The 25,104-nt window shown below is 34.5% G+C and overlaps 2 protein-coding genes across 3 annotated transcripts in view; one reads left to right on the top strand and one right to left on the bottom strand.

Moving 5' to 3' along the window:
* Positions 1–25,104, bottom strand: part of LOC111048200 — a 90,196-nt gene that overhangs the window by 38,168 nt on the left and 26,924 nt on the right. Inside the window, exons 2-4 of one of the 2 annotated variants that reach the window (XM_039430386.1) lie at positions 3,584–3,675; positions 2,205–2,435; positions 1,515–1,613 (exon numbers count right to left, since the gene is read on the bottom strand). In XM_039430386.1, the coding sequence (XP_039286320.1) occupies positions 1,515–1,613; positions 2,205–2,435; positions 3,584–3,654 (401 nt within the window). In that variant the 5' untranslated portion in view covers positions 3,655–3,675. The remainder of the gene's footprint in view (positions 1–1,514; positions 1,614–2,204; positions 2,436–3,583; positions 3,676–25,104) is intronic. The other variant, XM_039430387.1, reaches the window with a different exon arrangement.
* On the top strand, positions 2,420–15,978 carry LOC111048201 (pickpocket protein 28-like). Its single transcript, XM_039431388.1, has 11 exons — positions 2,420–2,737; positions 5,529–5,811; positions 6,335–6,538; positions 9,934–10,057; positions 10,203–10,351; positions 10,758–10,959; positions 11,661–11,931; positions 13,389–13,448; positions 14,734–14,926; positions 15,365–15,456; positions 15,965–15,978. Exons 2-11 carry the CDS (start codon positions 5,642–5,644, stop codon positions 15,976–15,978), a joined length of 1,479 nt encoding a protein of 492 aa, XP_039287322.1. The 5' UTR covers positions 2,420–2,737; positions 5,529–5,641.

The raw sequence follows: 25,104 nt of genomic DNA, 5'->3' as shown, positions 1-25,104 counted from the left end.
GATTATTGCCTAGATTGTTATGATGACAAGACAAACTACTAACTTGATAGACGAAAGAAGATAAACCCCAAAAAAAATGAAGCAACTACTTAAACTGGGAACTATTGAACACAACATTCTAGATAATCACAACTAATACTAAGAACATTCGGAGCATACATAAATTGAAGTTAGAATAAATTTCCTAATACCAAAGAGCCGATTGCAAAATTCATACGTAATATCAATAAACGTTTTATATCATTCAGATATACGGTTGTGGAATTTCAAAATTCACTTTTATTTTCTGCCATAAGAAAGAATAGAAAACAATAAAAATTGAACCAGAATATTGTAATTTCAAAATACTTAATTAACTTGAATTTTTCAAAATTCTGAAGCATAGAACAAATTGAAAAATAGTATTAAAAAAAAGTATACATTCAATACAAATTATGGACTTTACTATGAGTTCACTTGAAGACCAATAAGCTGATAAAGCTGAGCTAAGTAGGCTGGCTACACTATTCACTTGAAGACCGACCATGATTTATATGAAAAAAGAAAATATTATGTGCACACTAGATCAAGGTTTATATATTTTTTTTATTTGCTAATTGCTGGAGGCTAAATAATACAGAATGGATGATGGATGACGTGCGTGCACTCACAAATTACGAGAATTGATCCAGAATTAATTTACACAATGCTTTTATTACTCTGTGCATGGCAGGAAAAGGGTGAAATTTCAAGGGAACTTTCTTCCAGGTCAAGTGGAAGTGCTGTAAAGTTTTCATGTGGCTACCTTGATTCATTCAACAGTTACGAGCAATCCAATAGAGAGCTACCACTCAATTCTACCGCCGATTGAAAATAACAGTGTCATCCGTTTTTTAACGGGAGGGAATAAAAGTGCAACTGAAATTCACAATTTAATTTAACATTTGAAGAGAGTTGCTTATGATTTTTGTCATGCCTAAAGCTACGGTCGGTGTCTTCGGACATTTTCAAAAATGTTTGGGGCACGTGATGTGGATGCACGGCCGCTTTGTTGATCCTTGTGAAATGTTATATTATTCCTTCAATAGAGGATTGGCACATACAAGAAAAAATTATTGGCCTTGACATAACTTCGTCACCATTCTCACACACAACTCGCGATGAATTTCAGTCGTACTTTTATTCTTTCCCGTAAAAACATGACACTACGTATTTTTCAATAGGTGGTTAAAGAGAGTGGTAACTCTAGATTGGATTGCTCGAACTGACGAATGAATTATGGAAGCCGCAAGAAATCTTTACAGCATTACCACTAAACCTGGAAAAAGTTTCCTGAAAATTTCAATATTTCCTACAGTGTACATAGTTATTGAAAAATTTCAATATTTCCTACAGTGTACATAGTTATTGAAAAATTATGGAACAATCCACGTAGTAAAATATACATACCAAATGATAATAATAACCAGAAACAATTTGGAAGAAGCACAAACAGAGCATGCCCAGAAAAAGGATTCAACACTTTGAAATCATACCTTCTTCCTCTCTTCCTTCTCTGTTTTAAATTTGAACTCTTTTTACTAACATTTGAACTTAACTTGGAGTTACTAGCCCTCTCCAATTTAGAAGTATCACTGTAAAATTTGATCGAAACAGAGAAATGAGATTTAGAAGATTATAAAAGCAATTTTTCAAATAATTTAATTCTAATTTGTTTTGAGCAGTAAAGAATTCATCTTGAATCATTGATGCCGATATGATATTGATACATCAAGAATAATTCTTGTTATTATTGATAGCCAACTGAAAACAACAATTCATTCCTATTATTTCATGTTACACATTAATTTTCGTATACATCAACACAAATTACTCTAAAATGTTCGAATTTAAAATCAGACCTCAATTCGAGATTAGATACCTATCTTACACTCAACGATAGAACATGATATCTACGATCCTTACAATAGTTAGTAGCCTCAGGTTAATTTTGAACACTATTATCAACCATTGATACCTCCCATCAAATTAAAACTTATTAATAAGATATACAATTAGGTGAGTCTTCAGAAAGTGAGAAGATGAATCATTAGAAGGCCGCATGAGAACTTAAAAAAGTTACAAAATTCAAGGCAGAATAAATGTAGTTTCTCACATGATTTATTAAGAGAATTACTTGGAATATGGTTAGAGTTAGTGAAACCCACAATATTTCAATTGCTTACATTTGTTGCTGCGTTAAATCACTATCTTCGTCTTGAACATTCTCGAACGCATTTGGATCCAAAGATAATTCAAAGCCTCTGAAATTGATGTTGTCAGATTCATTTTTTACAGCAGTCATTGAAAGCACATCATCATTTTTTATTTCAATTTTGACGTCGCCTTCCTCCTCCTCCTCTTCGAACGCCATGTACGTTTCATTCTCTAAGCAATTGTCATTCGAGAGTACATCTCTGTAAGATCACAAACAAATTCATTCCGATAATATGAGAAACAATATTAACTACTTACTTAAACCAGTTACTATTTACAAGCATTGCAACTGTTGGTAATTCGAATTATTTAGGGATAATTATCGATGAATGTCTGAAAAGGCAATTCATATTGCTTTTCTATGAGAAAATAACTAGAATAAACATCATATGAAATTTATAGAAATAATCATGTACTGAAATTTCAGGGTTTTAAAACTGGATGCCACATTTTGCATTGGTACAATCCATTTTGAAGTACGGGTTCAATCTGGAGTGGGAAGGTAATTATTTCTTCTCATATATAACCTTATTTAATCAATTTTTATATGCTCATATATATCTTTTTATAGTTTAGTCACAGAAATAATACATTGTTATTCCTCAACTTGAAGATTATAATAATTTTGTTAACAACGATCACCAACGGGCAAAGCTTTTCTTTTTGCTGGTGATTTTTTCTGGATATTTGAATAGATTTTTATGATTTTGTATTATGTTATTCTGTAGTTTATATTTATTTTTATTGTAATTCTAGGATTATGAATCTGATTTATAAAGTATGAAGTGCATTTTACTTAGTAGAATAAATTCTCGTATTAATAATTGTATTTATGGCAAATAAACTAAGTTATTTGAATTTAAACTCCAGAGCGTCAAGCGTCCCTCGCTTTGATCAATTTTTCAAATTTGCCTTTGCCACATCCAATCTAGCAATGAAATTCGACCTACAAATCCAACTTTTGTCAAAAAGCCGCGAGAGAGCACCGCCGGTAATTTCAAATTTTTCAAGTTTTCAACCCAAATTGCATTTTTTTTAAATATATATGGAACCTGCATATTTTTGACCGCTCAACTTTAGCGGCACATATGAAGGGAAAGTAGAGACGGCAAGTTAGTGGTGGCCAGTGCGGCAGTGCTTTCATGTCACTTACCATCAATTTCCATATACCAAACGTATGCATAATGAAAAGTATTGGCCGCCAGTAGCTTGCCGTCTTCACTTTACCCGTCTATAAGCCCACTTTTGTTTTGACACCGCAAGCAAATTGGCCTTATATTAGGGCCTCAGTGACTGTCATTAGTTTTGAAAAAGTCTAAATATTAATACGGATCAAAGTTTGGCTTACTTTAAAATAGGCGACGAGCTTCTCGAGCTGTCAAAAATTTCTTTGGCAATTGCAGCCAACTCATCATCCATATTGCTATTCAGCTCCTAAACCTGTCAAAACATAAATACATGAGTATTTTGTACATAATAAAAAACTTCTTTCGGTAGATTTCACGCAAAGTACCAAAAAAGGTGTTCATTAAAATAATTATTCTTAATTTAATTGATGACGAGGCAAGCGATTCTACCGAAGTAATGACCCATGCATAATTATTGAAAATTCGTAGTCATAACAATTTTCATCATGAAGCAATGCATCATTCCCATTTCCACTCCTAATTACATTTCAAGATGTATGAGTGGATTGAAATTAATTTAGATGGGGCTTAATACGAATAAGTTCTCTCACTTGCTTATTTAAGCTAGTTAATGTTGACCGGAAACAATCAGCTTAATCCATCTGGAAGGCTGTAAACGATCCATTGGAAAATTAAACGATAACAATATTATTATTGAACCACCTATCGCCCATCATTCACACCACCACAGTTCAACAGGGTGAAAATTGTTGATACAATGTCGTACATTAAACAATGTGAATGGAGGTCACAAGGCAATAGTGGTCACTTTATATTCCAGTTCAAACCCAACAAAGTTACTAGAACCTTCACAACACACTTAGTTTTAAGGTTGCAAGGTGATAATACCATGAGTTTGTAGACTTCATCAAAGAGAATACTAATTGTGGTTGTTTCAATAAATTCTCTGAGAAATAGTGAAAATTAGGCCTACAGTACCTTATAACAATAACTCAGTCATCGGCTATATAATTTTATCTATGGAAACTCAAGATTTAAGAAATTGTTTCAACTATTTTACTGAAATTTTATAAATTAATTCACAAGAAATTTGAAGCAGACCGGTTTAATCCCTTCATTATTTGCTCCCTCAACACAATAAGAATAAATCGGCACAAAATAAGAAATATCCTAGTGAAACTTACACCCGGTTGCACAAAGTCTGTCTACTTCAAATTGAAATTTAAATTTATTCTTCCAAACAAATACATTAAATTACAATTACAAAATATAACTGAAAATAATGGAAAAATATTGTTTTAAACAACCCCTGAGTTAAATACAGTGTGGGGTCGTTCATGTTCCATATGCATTTTTTATTATCTTGATTAGTATGGTTACAACGTTAAACTAATATAAGAATTAAACAAAAATAAAACAGCAGAGCTCTGCATGAATAGAAACGTGAATATTAACTATAAATAAAATGCCTTCAATATGAATAGTGAATATGATCAGATCCAATACTAGAAACTATCAAGTTAAAATTTGAATAATAATTAATAAATCCCGATTAAATAGCACGAAAACCAATCAGAGAAGTGCTCTTTTAAAAAAAAACCTTCTCTGATTCGTTATCGCGGAATTTAATCATGATTAAAATTAAACATATTTTGGGCAACCGGGCGTTAATTCTACTAAAATCGCAAAAAGAATAGATCTAGATGAACTTGATAATAACAATTGGAAATAATATATTTTCATAGTTTAGAAACATATGATACTATTATTGATCTGCAGACTAAAAATAGGTATAGCAAAACAATTGTGAAAAACCTTTAAATTTTTATTTTATATATTCAGCTATACATTGCTATCTAGTCTAGGGACTAATGAGCAACTTTTTCTGTCCTATAATAACCTTTAAATTTAAAATTTTTTTACAGATAGTATTTTCATCAGTTCCCTGAATAATTTTATTTGATAAAATCAATAAATAATGGTTGTCTTCAAAACTTCAATTATAATAATGGTAAAGGAGTAGAATAGAAGTAGTACCCTTGCAAAAGAGTTGATAAATATTTTATCAGTGCAAAGAAAGTAATCATATCATTACCAACTATGGTTTGGGTTTTTTTTCTAATTGAGAACTAATTCATCGATTAGGAGGAACGGACCTGAACAACCATCAACCATTGCTGATATCGAGATCACAGCAGAGATGACAGCAATGGGGACAATTGGGCACTTGGTTACCAGGAGCTCAGTCTAAAAACATAATGGGTGTTTTGCCAGTGCACAGAGCTCGTACCGTGAGAGACCAATCGTTCACCAATACCAAGCAGTCTCCAAGCTGCTTGTGGGCCGATCAAGCCCATCAGTACAGCCAATACTCCACCTTGCATGGACTGCGATATATAGGAGACACCAAATTGCATTTTGTTGAAAGGTCAGTATGGAGAAGCACACTTCTATATTTTTACATATTACTATTCTGTATTATTCCCTAATGTATCATGTAATAATAAAAAATTATTGAACTGAGAGCCATCACAATATGCAATATGAACAACGTGCGCCGCTCAGAGGCTGAGAAAATTCTAAAGGCGTGAGTTAATAATAATTATTATCTCAATTCAAATACAATCCTTGAAACTGAGAACAATTTCATGAAGATGGATTTCACTCACTTTCCTGATTCAAGCACTATTTTTTTTATATAACAGAATGAAGTAATTAGATCAAGTGTGATTTGAATTAAAAGCAATTTCTATTCGTTATTGTTAAATTGAGAAAATCCTATCCTAATTCCACTTGTGAGGTGAGAAACGATTACTTACTTTTATTTATGAGGGATTCAGATTGGCAGTGAAAAATGAGTGAACATATATAATGTATGTAGTAGCCCAGACCATAATAAATTTTTATAATTTCAACTGTTTTCAATTTCTACTTGGGAACATTGTGTGCAGAGCTTTTTGGGTGGTATCGTTTCTGCTGGCAGTGATAGCAGCCATTTACTTCATAACCAACACATTCAGAAAGTACACAGAGACACCGGTGATAATGACCATGTCGCCCACAGCCACCCTTCTGTCTTCGATTCCGTTCCCTGCCATCACAATATGCAATATGAACAACGTGCGCCGCTCAGAGGCTGAGAAAATTCTAAAGGCGTAAGTTAATAATAATTATTATCTCAATTTATTTTCATATTCTCTCTCAATTTATTTGCTTTTTCAATATCAACTTATAATCGTAAAATTAATAATTACACTTTATTTTTTATATTTTCCTAGCTGTGGCTAGGCTGCTAGTATCAAATGATGACGTTGACAGTTTAAATTTTTCCAATTGCTCAGAATTGGTGCATTCAGAAGAATTTGTTTCTTTCTTTGATTCCGTGGATTTAAGCTTTAAGATATTATGTACTAATATAAGGAGTATTTCTAGAAATTTCGATGAATTGTTGGTGTATATAGATTCTTTGAACACACGGTTGGATTTAATAGTGTTGACCGAATGCTGGCTTAAAGATGGGGCGGTGGGAAGGCCAACAGATCATTTCAGTATAGCTCTTAATATTTCATTTCCAGTACAAAAACCGGCTGAATCGGCTAAGACCTATACTATTGTAAATAAAGGCCTATTAGCACAGGCTCTCCAGAATGCGGATTGGGGTTCGGTAGAAAACTGTTTTGAAATAAATAATTGTTCTAGTAAATTTCATCAAATTATAAAAAAATCTGTAGATTTCAGTATGAATACTAAGACGATGAGGTCAAGAAGAAAAAAATTAAAGCCATGGATAAATTCAGACCTGATTGATGCTATTGGACAAAGAGATAAATTGAGTAGGAAATTGAAGAGGCAACCATATAATAACACTCTGAAAAATCATTATCTCACGCTTAGAAAAAATCTTACCGTTAATTTGAAAAGAACTAAACTTGAATATTATAAAAATAAACTAATGGAATTTAGAGATGATCCTAGGCGGTTCTGGGGAGTGATAGGAGAGTTGGCGGGAAAAAGTATTAATAAGGATTCTTTTGTTATTAGTAAATTTCTACCAGGTATCCAATCTGTTACAACAGCGATTTACAAGAATGTAGCTGATGAATTCAATGTTTTTTTGCATCAGTCGGCCAAATTCTGGCTGATGCTATAGATTCTGGAGAGCCTCTTTTAGACCATAATAATTTTTTTATAATTTCAACTGTTTTCAATTTCTACTTGGGAACATTGTGTGCAGAGCTTTTTGGGTGGTATCGTTTCTGCTGGCAGTGATAGCAGCCATTTACTTCATAACCAACACATTCAGAAAGTACACAGAGACACCGGTGATAATGACCATGTCGCCCACAGCCACCCTTCTGTCTTCGATTCCGTTCCCTGCCATCACAATATGCAATATGAACAACGTGCGCCGCTCAGAGGCTGAGAAAATTCTAAAGGCGTAAGTTAATAATAATTATTATCTCAATTCAAATACAATTCTCCAAGACATTTTATTTATAACTAGCAGGTAACCCCTACCCCTGCTCCAAAAGGGTCTAATTAACAACTTGGCAAACTGAAAACATGAAGAATTTAAAATAGGCCTATAAACCTAGCCTATCCTCGGTACATTAAGAATCAACTGTTCTTTTATTAATGTAATAAAGGAAAGAATCGGCTTATACGTAGGGGGTAGTAAATTCACGAATCACGCATCACGTCTCAACTACTAGACTGATTAATTTGAAACTTGGCATATATTCTTGATTTGCAGAGGATGGTTATAGGCCAGCCTATATTTTATTCTAAAAGATTTTATTAAAGATTTCATAACGTCAAGTTTCCAGTTTGTCAAGTTTTCAATTTGTCATACTTCCAGTTTGTTATACTTTGCTTGAGAGTGGTCATAAATAAAATAATGTATTCAACAATTTTATTTTCTATCTCATCATCTTTCTTCTATCTTATATAGAGAGTTCTGAAAAAAGGTGCCCATAAGTCAGAGCGTGATTCCTCGCACATGAGATATTATAAACTGAAACAATGCGAATAAAATAATAATGATAATAAATATGAATGATACCAAATAATGAAGATAATAAATAATTAAAACCACACACAAACACGCGCACTCATACAACATGGAGCTGTTAGGTCATAGCTTACACCTTCCAACGGTGTATGTAGATTGATAAAGGAAATAACATCGAGAAAAAAACTTAAAAAAGAAACGAGTGAATAAAGTTTAGATTAAAATTCCAAAAAGATCCTCAATCTCTCCCGGTGATTCATCAACCACACTCTTAATCTAGATTTAAAAGAAGCAATACTAGCTACACTTTTGACTTCAGTGGGAAGACAGTTGAAAAATTTCGGGCCCAAAAAAACGAAGTTTTACTTTATGTAAAATGAACTGAAAAATTGAATAAAACCGTTTCCAGACCGGTAGCTAAAGTAATTTTCAAGACATGTGACGAGAAACGCGAAACTTGGTCCCGAAAAACAAGTTTGAAGCAGATAGGTACTATGTTAAATGTACAATAATCACAAAATATGTTTCTACAGAACTTGTAGAAAATTTAATTCTGGAGAGAAAGATGTGAAATAAGTCTATAATAGACAAACGCAACCTTAAAAAATAATCCTTAATTACTTACGATACGCATGAAAAAAAAAACAAAATCTGTTAAGCTCTCTACGAATTTAAAATTAAGAATTATTTTTTTAAAGGTTGCATTTGTCTATTAGACTTATTTTACATCGTCATCTTCGAAATTAAATTTTCTACAAGCTCTGTGAAAAAATATTTTGTGTTTATTGTACATTTGACATAGTAAATCAAGTTTCGCGTATTTCGTCACATATCTTTAAAATTACTGTACCTACAGGTCTGGAAACGGTTTTATTAAAATTTTCAGTTCATCTTACATAAATTACGCTAAATTGTACATCCTAATTTAAAGCCAAAAATACCCGTGGGGCTTCGTCTCTGCAGGGGAACTGTGATTCAGACGAAATCTTTCACCCATAACTTGATAACTAAGCATTTTCGGATCTATGTTAATTAGACCTTTTTTCTTCTTTTGATGTGAGGAATCATGCCCTGACACCTTTTTTCAGAACTCCCTGCATATTTTTCCATATCTATAGGCTACTACATACAGGATTGGTGATAAGTATGGAAACAGCAGAATATTTCTTTTAAAATGGAAATTTGACGATAGGTCTGATTGGGGATCCTATTCGAATAAAAATCGGACCCACTATGATTGTTTACTACATGGACATGTGGAGCAGTCACTCTGGTAAATTCGCTTGGGGGTCGGAGCCCACCCAGGTGATGGTGGTCAAGCAAAATCTCAAACAGGAATAATACCAATTTATAATAATAATAATAATATTATGAATACTATGAATTGATGAAGTTCCTAGAGCTGCACTGCTCAAGTTTAGTTAGTAGAGCTTTGAAGAAGTGACGGTCTTTTAGTTTTGTCTTTAGGATCAAATTATGTTTGAAATAACCCAGGTAGGCCTACTGTATAACGTGCTGTAATTACACGTGATTTTACAGGCCAAACGATACAACATCAATCTTGGAAAGACAACTTTTGAGAAGCAGATGTAACCACGATTTGGATGAAGTTGAGGACAATAGAACAAGCGATTGGAATTATATAAAGGAATTCATGTTCAAGGTAAAATTTGAATACATTATGATTGATTCATAAAATTAATAGGGAGTAATGTTTATGAATAAGAGAAATAGGTATAGTTTAATTATTATTTTCTGTTTTAAGTTACATAAATTTCAGCCTGTTTTAAAAATACTATTTTGTACAGGTATCCCAGCCATGTGAAGACATGCTAGTAGCTTGTCTTTGGCATAGAGAATTCTACAACTGCAGTGAAATATTTCATCCAATATTAACCGATGAAGGAGTCTGCTGTACTTTCAACAAGCTGAATCGCACCATTGTATTTCAAAATCCGTAAGTTGGTAGACTGGAATAATTCAAGTATTTGGCAAAGCCTGTGTTACGTCTGTAAAACAGTACTTTCAAACAAATAATATTCTCCCTCAAAATACAAGACATTATAAAGTTAGATTCCCACATACGGTATCAGTATCAGTGATCGGTAAAGCGAAAAAATAATTCCCATGAGTTCTAATTCGACTATTGCCACTCATCCCAGCCGAGCTGGTATGGATAGACCCATTAGAACTCATGGCAATAATGTTCTCATTGTAACGTGCACGTTCACTGATTTTGGGAATGTAGTTTTTACAAGACCATATAGCATGTAGTTTCAAATTCAATTTTATAATCAGTAGGTTTACTGTAAACTATAAATTGTGATGAATAGCGTTGATAAAAACCAATGATTTGATGCAAGGTTGGCTCTGTCAGACTTGAACGACTCTTTCAAGTTTCCATCGGCGGACTGGAGTCCACAGAACGGTTATCCTGCCAACACGCCGCACGACTACCTGCCGTGGAGGCCATGGGGCACCGGCAGCCATCTTGGCTTGACTCTGGTTCTTGACGCCGAACAAAATGAATACTACTGTTCGTCAGAAGCCAGCTTCGGTTTCAAGGTGCGAATTGACAACATTTCATAACAAGCGGTACTCATATGCCATGATTTCAATGAGCTCAATTATTTCAAAAATCTATCAACGTAAACAATTATGGAACGGTTCTACAATATTGACAATGACTCAGTCGGATTTGTAAACAGTTGAGTTAACAAACGATAAGTTCAGTAATTTCAACGAATGAGAAGCTTTCTATAATGAAACAGAGTTCTTGCTTCCTGACTCAAGTCACACACGAACTGAATTAAAATACTTGGTGCCGGTTGCACGAAAGTCGCTTAAATTTTAACCGTGATTAATTCCACAAAAACCAATCAGAGAAGCCGTCTTTTCAAAAAAGCCTTCTCTGATTGGTTCTCGTGAAATTTATCAGGGCTAAAATTTAACCCGCTTTTGTGCGACCGGGCCTTGAAGTTATTAAAAATGGATCCTACAATATGAACTTCACTAATCACTTCTCATTGCATTATTAGTGAAAGACACTCAGTACCAGTACCACTCAGTACTTCTCAGTGCAAGACACTTGTACCTGAGTGATACCTGCATTCAATCAGTATTGTGTTCTGTATATTGAATTAGGTTTGGGTTGTATGGTGTACTGTATATACACGATATTTTCATTATTTGTGATGAGCTTATACATTGTGAAATGTCTGGCAAAATAAAGAATCTTGAAATTTTGAAACCAATTATTATTACAGATACTGTTGCATAATCCCGTCGAGTCCCCAAAAATGTCCTCATTTGGATCAGCAATATCTCCAGGCAAAGAAACCCGATTTGTTATTAATCCGCACATAATGACTTCTACCAGTCAGCTGACAACAATACCGATTGAAAAACGAAATTGCTTCTTCAACAACGAACGGCCACTACGCTTTTTCAGAGTATACACGGAGAACAACTGTGTCAGAGAATGTGAAGCAAATTTCACATTGTCTTTCTGCAATTGTGTCATGTATTACATGCCAAGTGAGTATTCATTTACAGAGACTAACAATTTCAATTCTATTTATGTATATACAATTCTTAGATGAACCACAAAGTGAAGTACCAGTAACCAGTAATGTTAAGGTACATACAGATATATGCGCCTCGAACACGCTCCGCACACGCTCCGATCATGAACGTTACGCGAGATGTTACCACAGAATAGATACAGAATGGAAACTATCAATCAAACGCCTATCCAACCAATGCTTTTTACATTGCACAAATACTAGACACGTCACGTGACTGCGCCATCATGTTAGAAAGTTCCAATCCTGGTCTTTTGATTGGCTCGCGGCAGTAAACGAGATCAATTGATCCGGATTAGTAGAGTGATCTGAACCTCCCATCAATACTATTACAATGCGGAACTTCCTAACAAGAAGGGTACTAGCCGAGTTTCCATACTGTATGTATACTGTGATGTTACGCAAGGGTTCGATAGAGGTTCGAAATATGTTCGAAGGATGATCGCGCGCTTGTCGTATTGTTGACTTCGCTACAACCTAACCTCACAAATGTGAAACGTTCAATCCAGCTGATCGGGTGACAAAACTAAATTAAATATTCTGACCAGGGGATTGCTGGGTAGCCTAATAATACATTATATTTATTAATTATGTTTATATAATAAATTGACGATAAATATTATGTTTATTGCAAGTTTTATTACAAAAAAGGTTGTCTGTTAATATTTTGAAAGGTGAAAGGCTTGGTTGGGAGTTCGGCTTTTTTCTTCTAAATTGTAATACGCTGGTACCTATTATTAAAAATATTTTTATAATTTTGTATTATTTAATTTTGTTGATTTAATAATTTATTATGAATTTTGATAATTTTATATGCTAACACAGAGATCGTAACTATTAACAAAAGTTACAAACAAAAACGTTAACCGCGCATGCGCAACTACTGGTTAGTTCGCCCTAGGAACTTGCCAAGCTCGAGCTCTGTTACACTCTCGCTCTGTTCACGTTCCGCTCTGGCTCGACCTGCGATCATCTATCGATCTGCTCGAGTGAAGTTCGATTGCGGAGCAGAGCGTGAGTCTTTATGCACCTCAACAATGTAGAAATGTAAATGTGCTGTAAATGTAAAAAGTAACCTCATCATTAGAGAAATAAAAACATTAAGAAATGAATGGACATTTTAAAATTGAAATTGCAAATTCAATGAAATGATCCCCTGCATAAAAACTAGAGTAAATTGTGGTGGCATGTAAATATAACGTTGACATGACGAAAACCTAGAAGATATTTGATTGAAAAATTTGCCAACTTCACATGATCAAAACACTTTGGTATTGAAAACTTTCATGCTCCTCATGTGGAACGAGCCTTACTCTACCAAAGTAAGTCTATGTTAGTTTTCATTTATTTTCATATAAATCAGTTTTGAGAACGCATCACTTATTGAGTGGTTACGATTTTGATTTACAGAGGACAGATTTACTCATATATGTGGGAAGAAGGATTCGAAATGTGCTCTTCATGCCCAAAGTAAGCATCACTCATGTTTTTATATGATTTTTAGAACTATAAAAAGCCATGATTCCATGAGTGTATGATTATTAAAATAAGATTATATATTATTGTTATTATTCTACTATTATACTTCGTGACGTGAAGTTATGCTTCTGAAGACAACAAAAGCAACCACAATCTGATGTATCTATATTGATTTTATTGGTTAGATTTATGATGAAAATCACAAATTTAAATTGGAAATTTTATTTGCTTATTCTGTTGAAATGGTATATTTTGTCAAATTGGGACTTTTCGCCAAATGATGTGAGGAATACTAATTCTGGGATGCAGTGGCGCCATTTCACCAAACTGCTAGGGTGGGGGGGGGAATACAACCAAAGTATAGAGGGTCCTGGGTTTTTCACCATAAATGTTACATTCGAAGCTGTTATTATATGCTTCATTTTTCCAATTTTAAACAAATGTGGTTGAAGTATCAGTACAAACATAAACATTATTAGTTATTAAAATCATGAAATATTTATTAGAGATATAGGTCTACAGAGAGGCCCTAAAGTAGGACTACACTGAAACAGATTTCTTAAAATAATGGAAAAAGATAAATTTTTCTTTAACAATGACAATTTTATTGGGATCATATTCCTATTGGAGAATAACTTTAAATCAAATAGCTAAATAAACATTAAGCTGTTCTCATAATTCTCACCAACTCTGTACATACATTATTGATTGTCTGATTGTGCCCTTTCTTTTGCTTTCATTGTGACATCTTGCAACTTGTTAATTCCCACGTTGAAATTTATGCAATAACTCACTTATTGTGCCCTGATCAATAATATTGTACCCATTCTATATTCAAGCTTCAACTATACCACAGAGGAAAACATATTCTTTATTACTCCTTACCCGTATTACTTTCAAGGCAATTTTGCTACATTGTTGATACTGTAGAAGGAATTATACTACTACTGTTTAAAAAAGTATTAAATCAGAATGAGATTCTAAGGATTTGTATAGATAGACCCGCATTTTCAATATTTATCTGATCCTTGGGGGGGGGGGCTAGGTCCCCCCTGGCCCCCCTAAATGGCGCCCCTGCTGGGATGGCACTACTAGCAGGTTCTTTCAAGCTAAATGGAAGCTCATTTAAAATATTACTTTTATATCAAACTCTCTTTCATTATATTTGGATAAATAGATAATAAGCTGACTATTTGTTAAATAGAATATGCCCATTTTTAGAATCAAATTTCTGATGAGATTGATTTATGTAAACATCGTTGAAAAAATATTCCAGGAACAATGGAAATTCTCAAGTCACAAAAGGTCCTCAATACAACCATACCTCATAATGCAACTCTGACGGGATGTGATTGCTTGCCTGGGTGTTTTGAACTGGATTACAGCAAAGTTCAGTCAACAAGTATGTTGACAGAAAAGTTGAACATCAGATCTGAATATTTAGCTGGACGTAATCCACTGTATTTCAAGTAAGTAAGCTCACTATACAATTCGTATATAACTGAATTACTCCTATGGGAATTTTCTTTGTAACTAAAATATCAACCACCGTGTGAATCCACCACAATATAATACATGTGAAGCACTATTCCACTTGAAAGACTTTACAACGAAAAATCAATGAAATTCGAATTATTGGTGAGAATGATATGTACGTGAGACTTGGGCTTGTGCTTGGGGAAGGGATGACGGTGAGAGACGAAACAAACTGCATTTTTAGCAGCGTTCTGAAACGAGAAATGAGTTTCCAGCTCATAAATGTATGTTACCAGCTCCCAGTTACCAGAGCTGGGTTTGTGAGTAAACAACTTATTATAAAATACAAGTTAACGGTGGATTAAGCCTCTCCTTCGAAGTCCACTGAATCAATGGGGTAATTTTATTGATAGAATAATTATTCTTTTCAGAAAGAATATGGCAGTACTACATGCTTTCTTTATGGAGGCTCAATTCAGTGGCGTACAAAGGGATGTGCTCTTCGGATTCACCGAGTTTTTATGTAAGTTGATTTATATGTATATTCTACTCATTCAAGTTATTTATAAACAAACGAGGAAGCAGGAGTCAATGAGTTTGTGACACACTGATTCACATTTGACACATATTAATCAACGAATGGAACACATTTAATGGGATCAATTTTTTTATACAACCCAATAATCCCCGACCCAAATTGGCAAATACAATGACACCTATCTGAAATATGCAAGATTTGCAGGACTGTAAACTTTTGGGGGCGTTCAAAAAAGTTGCTGTTATCTTTCCCTACTTTTCAACACACTAGAGAGATTATACACGACTAGTCATGTGAGAAACAGTATCAAAATTTTATAAATATTATTGTCTGTTCTGAATTTTCTTGTAATTGTTGATAAAATATTTTGATTTGTGATAATTATGGTATCGTAACAGCTTACTCTTATGTAAGCACGACCTTGAAATTTCTAGAAGTATCTAATTCATACCATTCTTTGCAATAATCAATGTTTCCGATAATCCACTTTCAGTAAGACTACAATGATAATTGATTATTACGTTACTAATTAATGCATTGTTAATGTATGAGTATTAACACTGCAAATAATAATTTAATTATCATCAAAAACTTACAAAAAACGAATGCATTGCATCATCAAATGAATTGCATTACTGATAACATGATTGATTATTATGCTATTCTGCTATTCTATTTTTAATATTCTATTCATTATTCTATTATGCCACTTACTGTGATTCCATTTCCTATTTACTTGACCCACAATAAAACTTACAGATTCAGTCTAAAGGTACCGGCAGGCTACGCTAAATACAGGTTCAGTGACTTGAAACTCGTCCCAATTCTATCAAAATTGTAACTTGAATAACTGACAAAACTTACTGACGAAAACATGAAATTTGATAGACTAGATATTGTACATTGAGTTGAAGAGGCAATTTTATGTTGAGTTCTATTTGTTAATATCAGTGAATTTTGGTGTACCTCCGGGATCAAAACTGAGGCTGAGACTCCTTCTCCTCTTTTATTATCCTTAAAATGCAAAATTTCAAAAAACCTTAGTATATATATATATGTTGACACGAAATTCAAAATGGAACATAACATTCAAATTTCATGAAAATCTATTGCCGCGTTTCTACGGCGAAACATAAATTTGAACGTATAAGCATAAAAAATCTGGTGTGGTGCACTCACACAACTTTCCTTGCCGTTATGAAAATTTTCAAAGATTCAATTCTGCTATCTCTTCCAGTTTGCCTCTCTCATTAAGTTTGCATTTGAATAATCACATTTTCTCGAATTTCGAGCTTATTTTCAATTTTAGGCAAAAATGTTACTGTACATTAATTGTAGAGATTTTCATGCTCAATCTTTTCCACTATAAATTTTTCGTTCAAATTGTATCTGAAGTCTAATTGGAAATCTAAAATCAATCTTTGCATAGATGGGGCGGATCTCCTGAAATTTTTACAGATATGGGACTTGCGACTTGTTCATAGAGCTTATCAATGTCAATTTTAGGTATAAATTTGATCAAAATCGTTGAAGCCGTTTTTTGAGAAGAAGAAAGAATCGCGAAAAATCTTGTTTTTGACATCATTTTTGCCATTTTAGCCGCCATCTTGAATTAGATTTGATCGAAATTATTGTTCGTGTCGGATCCTTGTAGTGGAAGGACCTTAATTTTCAAATTTCAAGTCATTCCGTCATACATACTCATACACACATACAGATCAATACCCAAAAACTATTTTTTTGGACTCAGGGGACCTTGTAAGGTCATTTATAAATTGGGGTAGCTTAATTTTCTTGGAAAACAATACTTTCCTTACCTATGGTAATAGGGCAAGGAAAGTAATGTAAACATATAAACATAAAGAGAAATGCAAAACCGTCAACTTGAATCTTAGACCTCACTTCGCTCGGTCAACTATCAAGCTATAAAAATAGAATGTTTTCTCAGGAAATTTCTGCCGAACATTACTTTTTGAGATATGAGCATGTAGAGTTTAAATTTTTAGGACAGATAATTTCAAAATTCGGTAGGAGATAAAGTCATTAAATTTGATAAATTATTGAAAAAAACAAAAATTTCCTGAAAAAAATCAATTTTTGTAAATGAAATAACTTTTTCAAAAATTTGAATTGTTTTATTCAATAAACAATACAATGAAGAATTTATACTCAAAATTTCATCAATTCATCTCTAACAGAATTTGAAATGATCTGTCCCAAAAATTTAAACTTTAGACGCTCCTCTCAAAAAGTAATGATCTGAAAACATTTTTATTTTGATAGCTTGATATTATACAAATCGAGAAACTTTGAAAACTATCAACATTGAAAAGTATTTTTAGCCTTTTGCAGAGCCTTAATAGACTTGATTGGTCTCCATTGAACAGGATCAGGACAGGCCATGGGCGAAACTGCAGCATTTTTAAATGGGAATTCGCAGATCGACCGAATTGTGACTGTGGAGACCAACCGACTGTTGGACACATATTTACCCTCACTAACCTAAGTGAGGGAAGTGCAAGCATATCCTTGAAAGAGCATATATGTTGAACATTTTATAGTATATATACTAAGGAAGCCGAGGCATATATCACGAACTTGGATATCTGACTCTGACAAAAATAATTATATATTTTGAAATTTATTTATTTTTCAAGTAGGGGTAAAATGACAAGATCACAAAAAAGATAATTATCATAGGCTATACAGACAGTTTTTTTCAGCCTATTGCACAGCCTTAAGGATTACAGATAGCTTTCTGTGTGACCAGGCCTTCAAGTTTAACTATATTAGAGTATAACCATCAGCTGATCCAATTGTAACATAAATAGTAAATGCAACAACACTGCTTGTTACTTTCCTTGCCCTATTACCATAGGTAAGGAAAGTATTGCTTTCCGAAAAAATTAAGGTACCCCTAAATTTCTATACCTTACAAGGTCCCCTCAGTCCAAAAAAGTAGTTTTTGGATATTGATCTGAATGTGTGTATGAGTATGTATGACGATATCTCATCTCCCAATTAACGGAATGACTTGAAATTAAAAAATTAAGGTCCTTACACTACAAGGATATAATTTATAATAAAAATATAATTTAATATAATTTAAACGAAAAATTTCGAGTGGAAAAGATTGAGTATGTAAATCTCTTCAATTAATGTCCAGTAACATTTTCACCTAAAATTGAAAATAAGCTCGAAATTCGAGAAAATGTGATTATTCAATTGCAAACTGTTAGTTGGCAACTGTTTTTTCTATTGAATCATTCACTATGAAGAGATAGCAGACCTCGTGTGTCTCCAGAATTATTGTCCTGTCACCAGCTGGCTCAGATCTTTGAATAGTTGACTTGAATGCGCGTGAACACTAGAGTCAGGTGATCAATTTTCATAACGGAAAGGAAAGTTGTGTGTGTGCGACACACCAGATTTTTTCAATAAGAAGCACTTGTATGGAACTGCTATTGAGAATTTGGGCCCAACAGTACAAGTTACTGTTACTGGTAAGTTACTGTTTTCGGTAAGTATGTATGTAACAAGTAAGTAACCGTAACCCCTTGAATTCATCGACAAATAGACAACAATAATTTAAGTAGTTTAAGAAGATATTTATAGTGGTATATAGAGAAGTATAGCAGTACAATTTGTATTTCAACTATTATTGAAGCCAATGATGGGTTTTTTTATGAACGTGTTCTGGAAGAGAAATGATTTCTAAGTGAGACATAAAGTTTGTATAAAATAAGTTGAGACTTGGCCCTCTATCAAAAGTAATTACAGCGTTGCCAAATTGTGTAAAATTGCAACTTTCTCAAATTTCTAATTTAACCACAGAATTGTATGCAGAATATCATTCCCAAGTTTATCAAGTTTCAGGTTTGAAGGATTGGAAAGAAATTTGATTTTTCTGATAAAATTAAAAACATTGCAAAAAAAAAATATTTTTTTTTGCATAATAGTTACTTCTCAAAGAAATAAAAGGTATCTTAATCTATATAATAAGAGAGAATAGGGTTGTGTTTGTTCATATGTTTGTTTGTTCGCATCAAAACTTGTCAACTTGTGGATTGCACACAGGAAAAGCGGGAATGATTTAGATCTCCAAATTTTGCACTTAGATTCTAAAAATATTAATCTCGTGCACCTCGAAACCCAAATTTCAATTTTCCTTCTAGATTTTTCATAATTAATGTTCAAATTTCATATTTGGGACATACAATTTCATACAGTGAATCATATGATAGAAAAAAAACAGCTGTTCTATTGTTGCTTTCTTCCTGATTCCACTTAACCTCAATAATAATATTGTTTTGATAATTGATAAATATGTTTAATATATTATTATTATTATGTGTGTTTTGTCTCCATTTTACTGAGTATGAAGGTGGCATTGGCTATTAAGCAAAATTATACCTTTTTTCTATTTAGGAATATTCAAAAAACTTCTAACAATTGATGATATGCACAGTATGATTGCTTTTTGCATTAGATTCAACACCCATGCTGACAATCCCAACTTATCAGCCAAATCCTTAGGAACCATCCCTGTTGCTGACATCAATAATGGCACAATCGCAACGTTTTCCTGCCTCCACAGCTGCTTTATCTCATCGGCCAAAGGCAGGTATTTGACAACTTTCTCTTCACTATACTGTTTTAAATTGTGTGTATTGGGAATGCCAATGTCTATGAGGAAGGTGGTCTGTTTCTGCTTATCTATGCGTATGATGTCCGGTCTATTGTGGGCTATTGTTTTATCTGTGAGCGATGACCGATCCCAGTACAGCTTTCTCCAAGACTGCACTGGGAGTATATTGGTAATATGGTACTGAGCTTGGCAACAGGTTGTGCAGGCATGCTAAGCTCTGATGTATGATCCCTGCCATCTGGTTGTACCAGTGAAGATAGTCAGTTGCTACCAAAGCCTGACATGCACTTGTCACATGCTGGACTGTTTCAGATGCCTGGTGGCATCTGCAGCATGTATCATTGTCAAGACCTTCTCGAACTATGTATTTCAAATAGTTTCTGGTAGCAAGACACTGATCTTGGATAGCCACCATGAATCCTTCAGTTTCTGCAAAGATGCCCCCCCAACTGAGCCAAGCATTGGATGATTCCTGGTAAATATATGGGCTATTCAGATCGTGGGCATGGTGTCCATGCAGAGGCTTCTCTAACCACCTTTGGCAAATGGTAGCAATGTGGTCTCTATCCAATCCTAGTGTAGCCATCATCAGCAGCTACAACAACCTGATGCAGCAATGAGTTGTGTGTGAGAAAGAAGTTCCTAAGAGATTGTACCTGCCTCTGGCAGCTTCTGTGGATGTCTGTCATACCCATTCCACCCTTAGTTCTTGGCAAAACCAGACGCTCTACTGCTGATTTTAGGTGTTGCATTCGGAATTTGGTGAGAAGCTTAAGGGTGGAGCGAGCTAAGTTTTCCAGCTCTGTAGCAGACCATTTCACAACACCAAATGTGTATGTGAGAACAGGAATAGCATAGGTGTTGATTGCTTTGAAAGTGCTCCTCCCATCAATTCTTGAATTGAGCACTGCTTTCACCCGCTTCACATACTCATTAGTTACTTTCTCACATATGTCTTTAAGATTAAGTCGTTTGGTCTGCATTAGCCCCAAGTACTTGTAAGCATCAAGCACAGTCATACAATCGAATGCACCCCCAGATTCCAATACCAAATTTGTTGGCTGAATTTTTCCTCTGAAAACACTTGATGTTTTGCACTTACTCAAGCCAAAGGACATTTGTATATCAACAGAGAACGCCTGTGTGAGTGCCAGAAGGTGCCTCAGCTGTCTTTCACTGGCTGCTGCATACAACTTTATGTCATCCATATACATAAGGTGTAACAATGTGTGCTGCAAGTTAGTGGAGCCTTGAATATTGTAATCATACCCAGACTCATTTAAGATAGCAGAGAGATGATTGAGTGACAGACAAAACCACAGTGGGCTTAGATTATCACCCTGGAAGATCCCCCTTCTTATTGGGATACATGAGCTCATCCTCCCACTTGAACACTCAACCTGCAGCACTGTTGACCAGGATGACATAAGGTGTTTCAATAATGAGATTGTCCCCGGATGTACCTTATACATACTGAGCACTTTGAGTAGCCATGAGTGTGGCACAGAGTCGAAGGCTTTTTGGTAGTCAATAAACGCCATATTGATATTCCTTTGTTTTTGCATAGCTTGCTCCATGTCCACTGCATCTATAATCAATTGCTCTTTACACCCTTGCGACCCCCTTATGCATCCCTTCTGCTCCTCTGCCATCAAACTGTTCTCCTGTAGATGGCAGTAAATTTTATCAGTGATGCAAGAGGTTAGAATCTTATAAAGAGTGCAAAGACACGTGATTGGTCGGAATTTGGCAGGGCATATAGAGTTCTTCTTTGGGAGCAAGTATGTCACACCTCTTGAAAGATATGGAGGGACCTTATCTGGTTGTTTCAAGAAAGCCGAGAAGCTGACAGCAATGAACTCATGGAGAGTGGTGAATCTCTTCATACAGAAGTTATTGACTCCATCAGGGCCAGGTGCTTTCCAGTTCTGGGTATTGTTCACAGATTTTGTGACATCACCAGCTGTTATCACCGTACTAGCCATTTGTGGGACATGTAATAGAGACTCCTCCACACCACTCAACCAAGCTGCTCTATCATTGTGGATCACCTCTTCAGCCCATATACTCCTCCAAAATCTTTCAATTTCCTTCATTAGTGGAACAACCTTACTGCACTCTGTATCAGCCTGTTCTAGACTCCTATAGAAAAGTTTCTCACTTCTTCTGAACAGAGAGGTGTTTTCCTTCTTTTTCCTCGACTCTCGGTACCTCCGCAGCCTTTTGACCTTAACAGCCAGCTTTTGCTGCATTGTATCTGAGAATTGTTCAGGAGTACAGTTTTCTGGATCCCTTGCAGAATGGGTGACCACTTCGGTGGAGATTTTTTCCCACTCCCTTAGAACTTTGTTGCCTCTATTACCATCAATATATTGGGTTAAGCGCCCAATTCTTTTTCTCAGCAGCTAAACAGAATTTGAAAGACTTTGCTCCCAGGGAGGCATTCCTCTTATCTTCATTTTCATTAAAAAAACATAGTTTTGAAACTTCATTTTTCTGATGCAATGTATAGGCCTACACGTTGAATGGATTATAAATTTTTCAGCTAGAACAGTTTTTTGAGACAAAGTACTAAAATAAACGTCTACAGTTTTATCAATGCTGTATCAGCAATATGAATACACATGCAGTTAATATGTCTTTGAATAAGGGTGTTGATATTTTTACATAAATAAATTATTCTGTTCCATTCTTATTTACAATTCCAAAATTATTCGAGCCCTGATAGAATGATTGAATCAGTAAACAGTCAGTCGAAAATTTCAATATTGAAATGAGGGGTATTTTGGCAAGCTGAACAAAAAAAATAAGGTCCTATGCACCTTTTCAATATTTCTTCAAATGAAAAATGAGTTTTGTGGGTTGTCAAAACTCCCCCTGAAAGCGAAACTATTCAACTTATCCTATCATTTAGTAAAATAACAATGATTTCTGCATTGAATAACATGTTTCTTGCCAACAACAATCGAACTCTTTGTGAATTTAGATATGACCTACACTGTAGATTTTTATAATTCTATTAATTAAATACATTCAGTCATAATCAGACCTTCATAGAGTGCAGATTGTAGCGAATAATTAGTGTAGAGTAGTATTAGTAGTGAAAGTGGAACAAGTGGTGTCAACACCAACAACCAGCAATCTACTCAGCAGTTTTTCACAGTGAAAACTACTCAACGTTTTTTTCTGAGTGAAAAGTGTGTCACCAAATTTTTCGTTTGAACATTGCTCTCTTTAAAATTAGGTTATGTTTCTTCAAAAAAAAAAAAAAATTATCAAACTATCAATAAATTATGGTGTTTTGGATCTATCAGCCTTAAGATGATCCATTCGCCAATAAATACGCCAACAAAACTACCACCATCAGTGCAGCTCGAATACGAGGAAGTGGAGGAAAAGGATGAAATGAATATGCCTCCCGAATTGCCACCGAAAAGTAAAAACGATAGCAGAATACGTTTCGAGGTACGTTCTCTTAAAAATATACAAGAGAGATCTCTAAAATGGGGGAGTGAAATTATCGTGAAAAAAAAGTATTCAGAGAGGACTATGATTCGTTTTTAAATGTGTGCAATAAACTTAACATCAGTATCAAAAGAATAGACGTTAAGCAAAATATTTATACAAGAAAACAATGCGGAAATGTTTGGAAAAATTCACACTCTGGAGCAGAGTGTGAATAAACTAGCAAGTAAAGTTGCAAAAAGCCACAACAAGCCGATCTCATTTGCTGAGGCCGTGCAACTGGCAAAGAAGAGGACCGCACCTTCTACATTATCGAGTGCCGCCTCCACTGCTGCAGTCTCCGCCCCGGACAAAGAAGCTGTCGCCCAAGGAGAATGTGATCATCCTGAAGCCAGCAAAAATAAATGGAACAGAAAAGGAACAAAGCGGAAAAATTTGAGAAACAATAAAGAACATCACCCGTGAACAAAATTTGAACCTTAAAAAAGCCGTTGATGTCCGTGGTGGGGGTGTGCTGTTAGTGCTTCACCCAAGGGCCAATAAAGAAAATGTTTTGGGTGATAAGGTCCTGCAACATCCAAACATAAAGGTAATCGAGCCACAATCCAAATTGCCAAGAATAATTCTGTATCACGTCGCTGCAGATATAACTGCTGCTGAATTGGCAAACGATGTGTTTGAGAGAAATCTCGAGTCATTGTCATTGAGTAGGGAAAATTTCTTGAAAAACTTCAGGCCGATTTTCAAAATAGGACCGAAAAACAAAAACACCGTGCATTGGGTAGTGGAGTGCACTGGTGAATTAAGAAATGAATTTATTAAGAAATCGCGGATTGGTATTGATTGGAGGGTGTGCCGAGTTGGAGACTATGTTGCCGTCTCTCGTTGCTTCAAGTGCCAAAAAATTGGAAATATCAGTATGCATCGCACTCAAACACAAAACACCTGTGCTCACTGTTCCACTACAGGACATGATGTTAAAGAGTGCCCTAATAGAGACAAAAAGCCATCATATTTAAATTGCCGCAATGATAAAAAAGCTTTCAATCACAAAGTAGGTGACAGAGAGTGCCCTTCCTATCAAAAAGCGTTACAACAAATAATTGATAGAACTGATTATGGAATTTGAAAGAAAAATATTTAATATACTGAGGATAAATAAAAATAATAGTGATAGTAAAATCAAGCAATCAACCCAACACAAAATGATTACTTTAAATTCCATCCTTAACAAAATTGATAGTTTCTACGTAACAACTAATACTGATAAAAGTAAGATAAGTCTGGTTTATAATTTTGGTGAGAGGGTTGATGTTATGATATCTTTTACAGAAATAGGAAATAGTATTAAAACATCCAAAGGTCTCTCTCTGCTTAGAAATAAAAAATATTTCTCTCTTGAAGAATAATAGAATCACCTGAATGTGTTACGGGATTCTAATTGTATAAAAGTTTTGTTTTCTGATAAAAACATTCCTATTTTCATATTAAATGATGGTGAAAATGGGGTACTTATTGAT

The sequence above is a fragment of the Nilaparvata lugens genome, chromosome 6 (assembly GCF_014356525.2).
Source record: "Nilaparvata lugens isolate BPH chromosome 6, ASM1435652v1, whole genome shotgun sequence".
Taxonomy (NCBI): Eukaryota; Metazoa; Arthropoda; class Insecta; order Hemiptera; family Delphacidae; genus Nilaparvata; species Nilaparvata lugens.
Note: the sequence above shows the minus strand (reverse complement) of the source record. Positions and strands in the feature narration are given on the sequence as shown.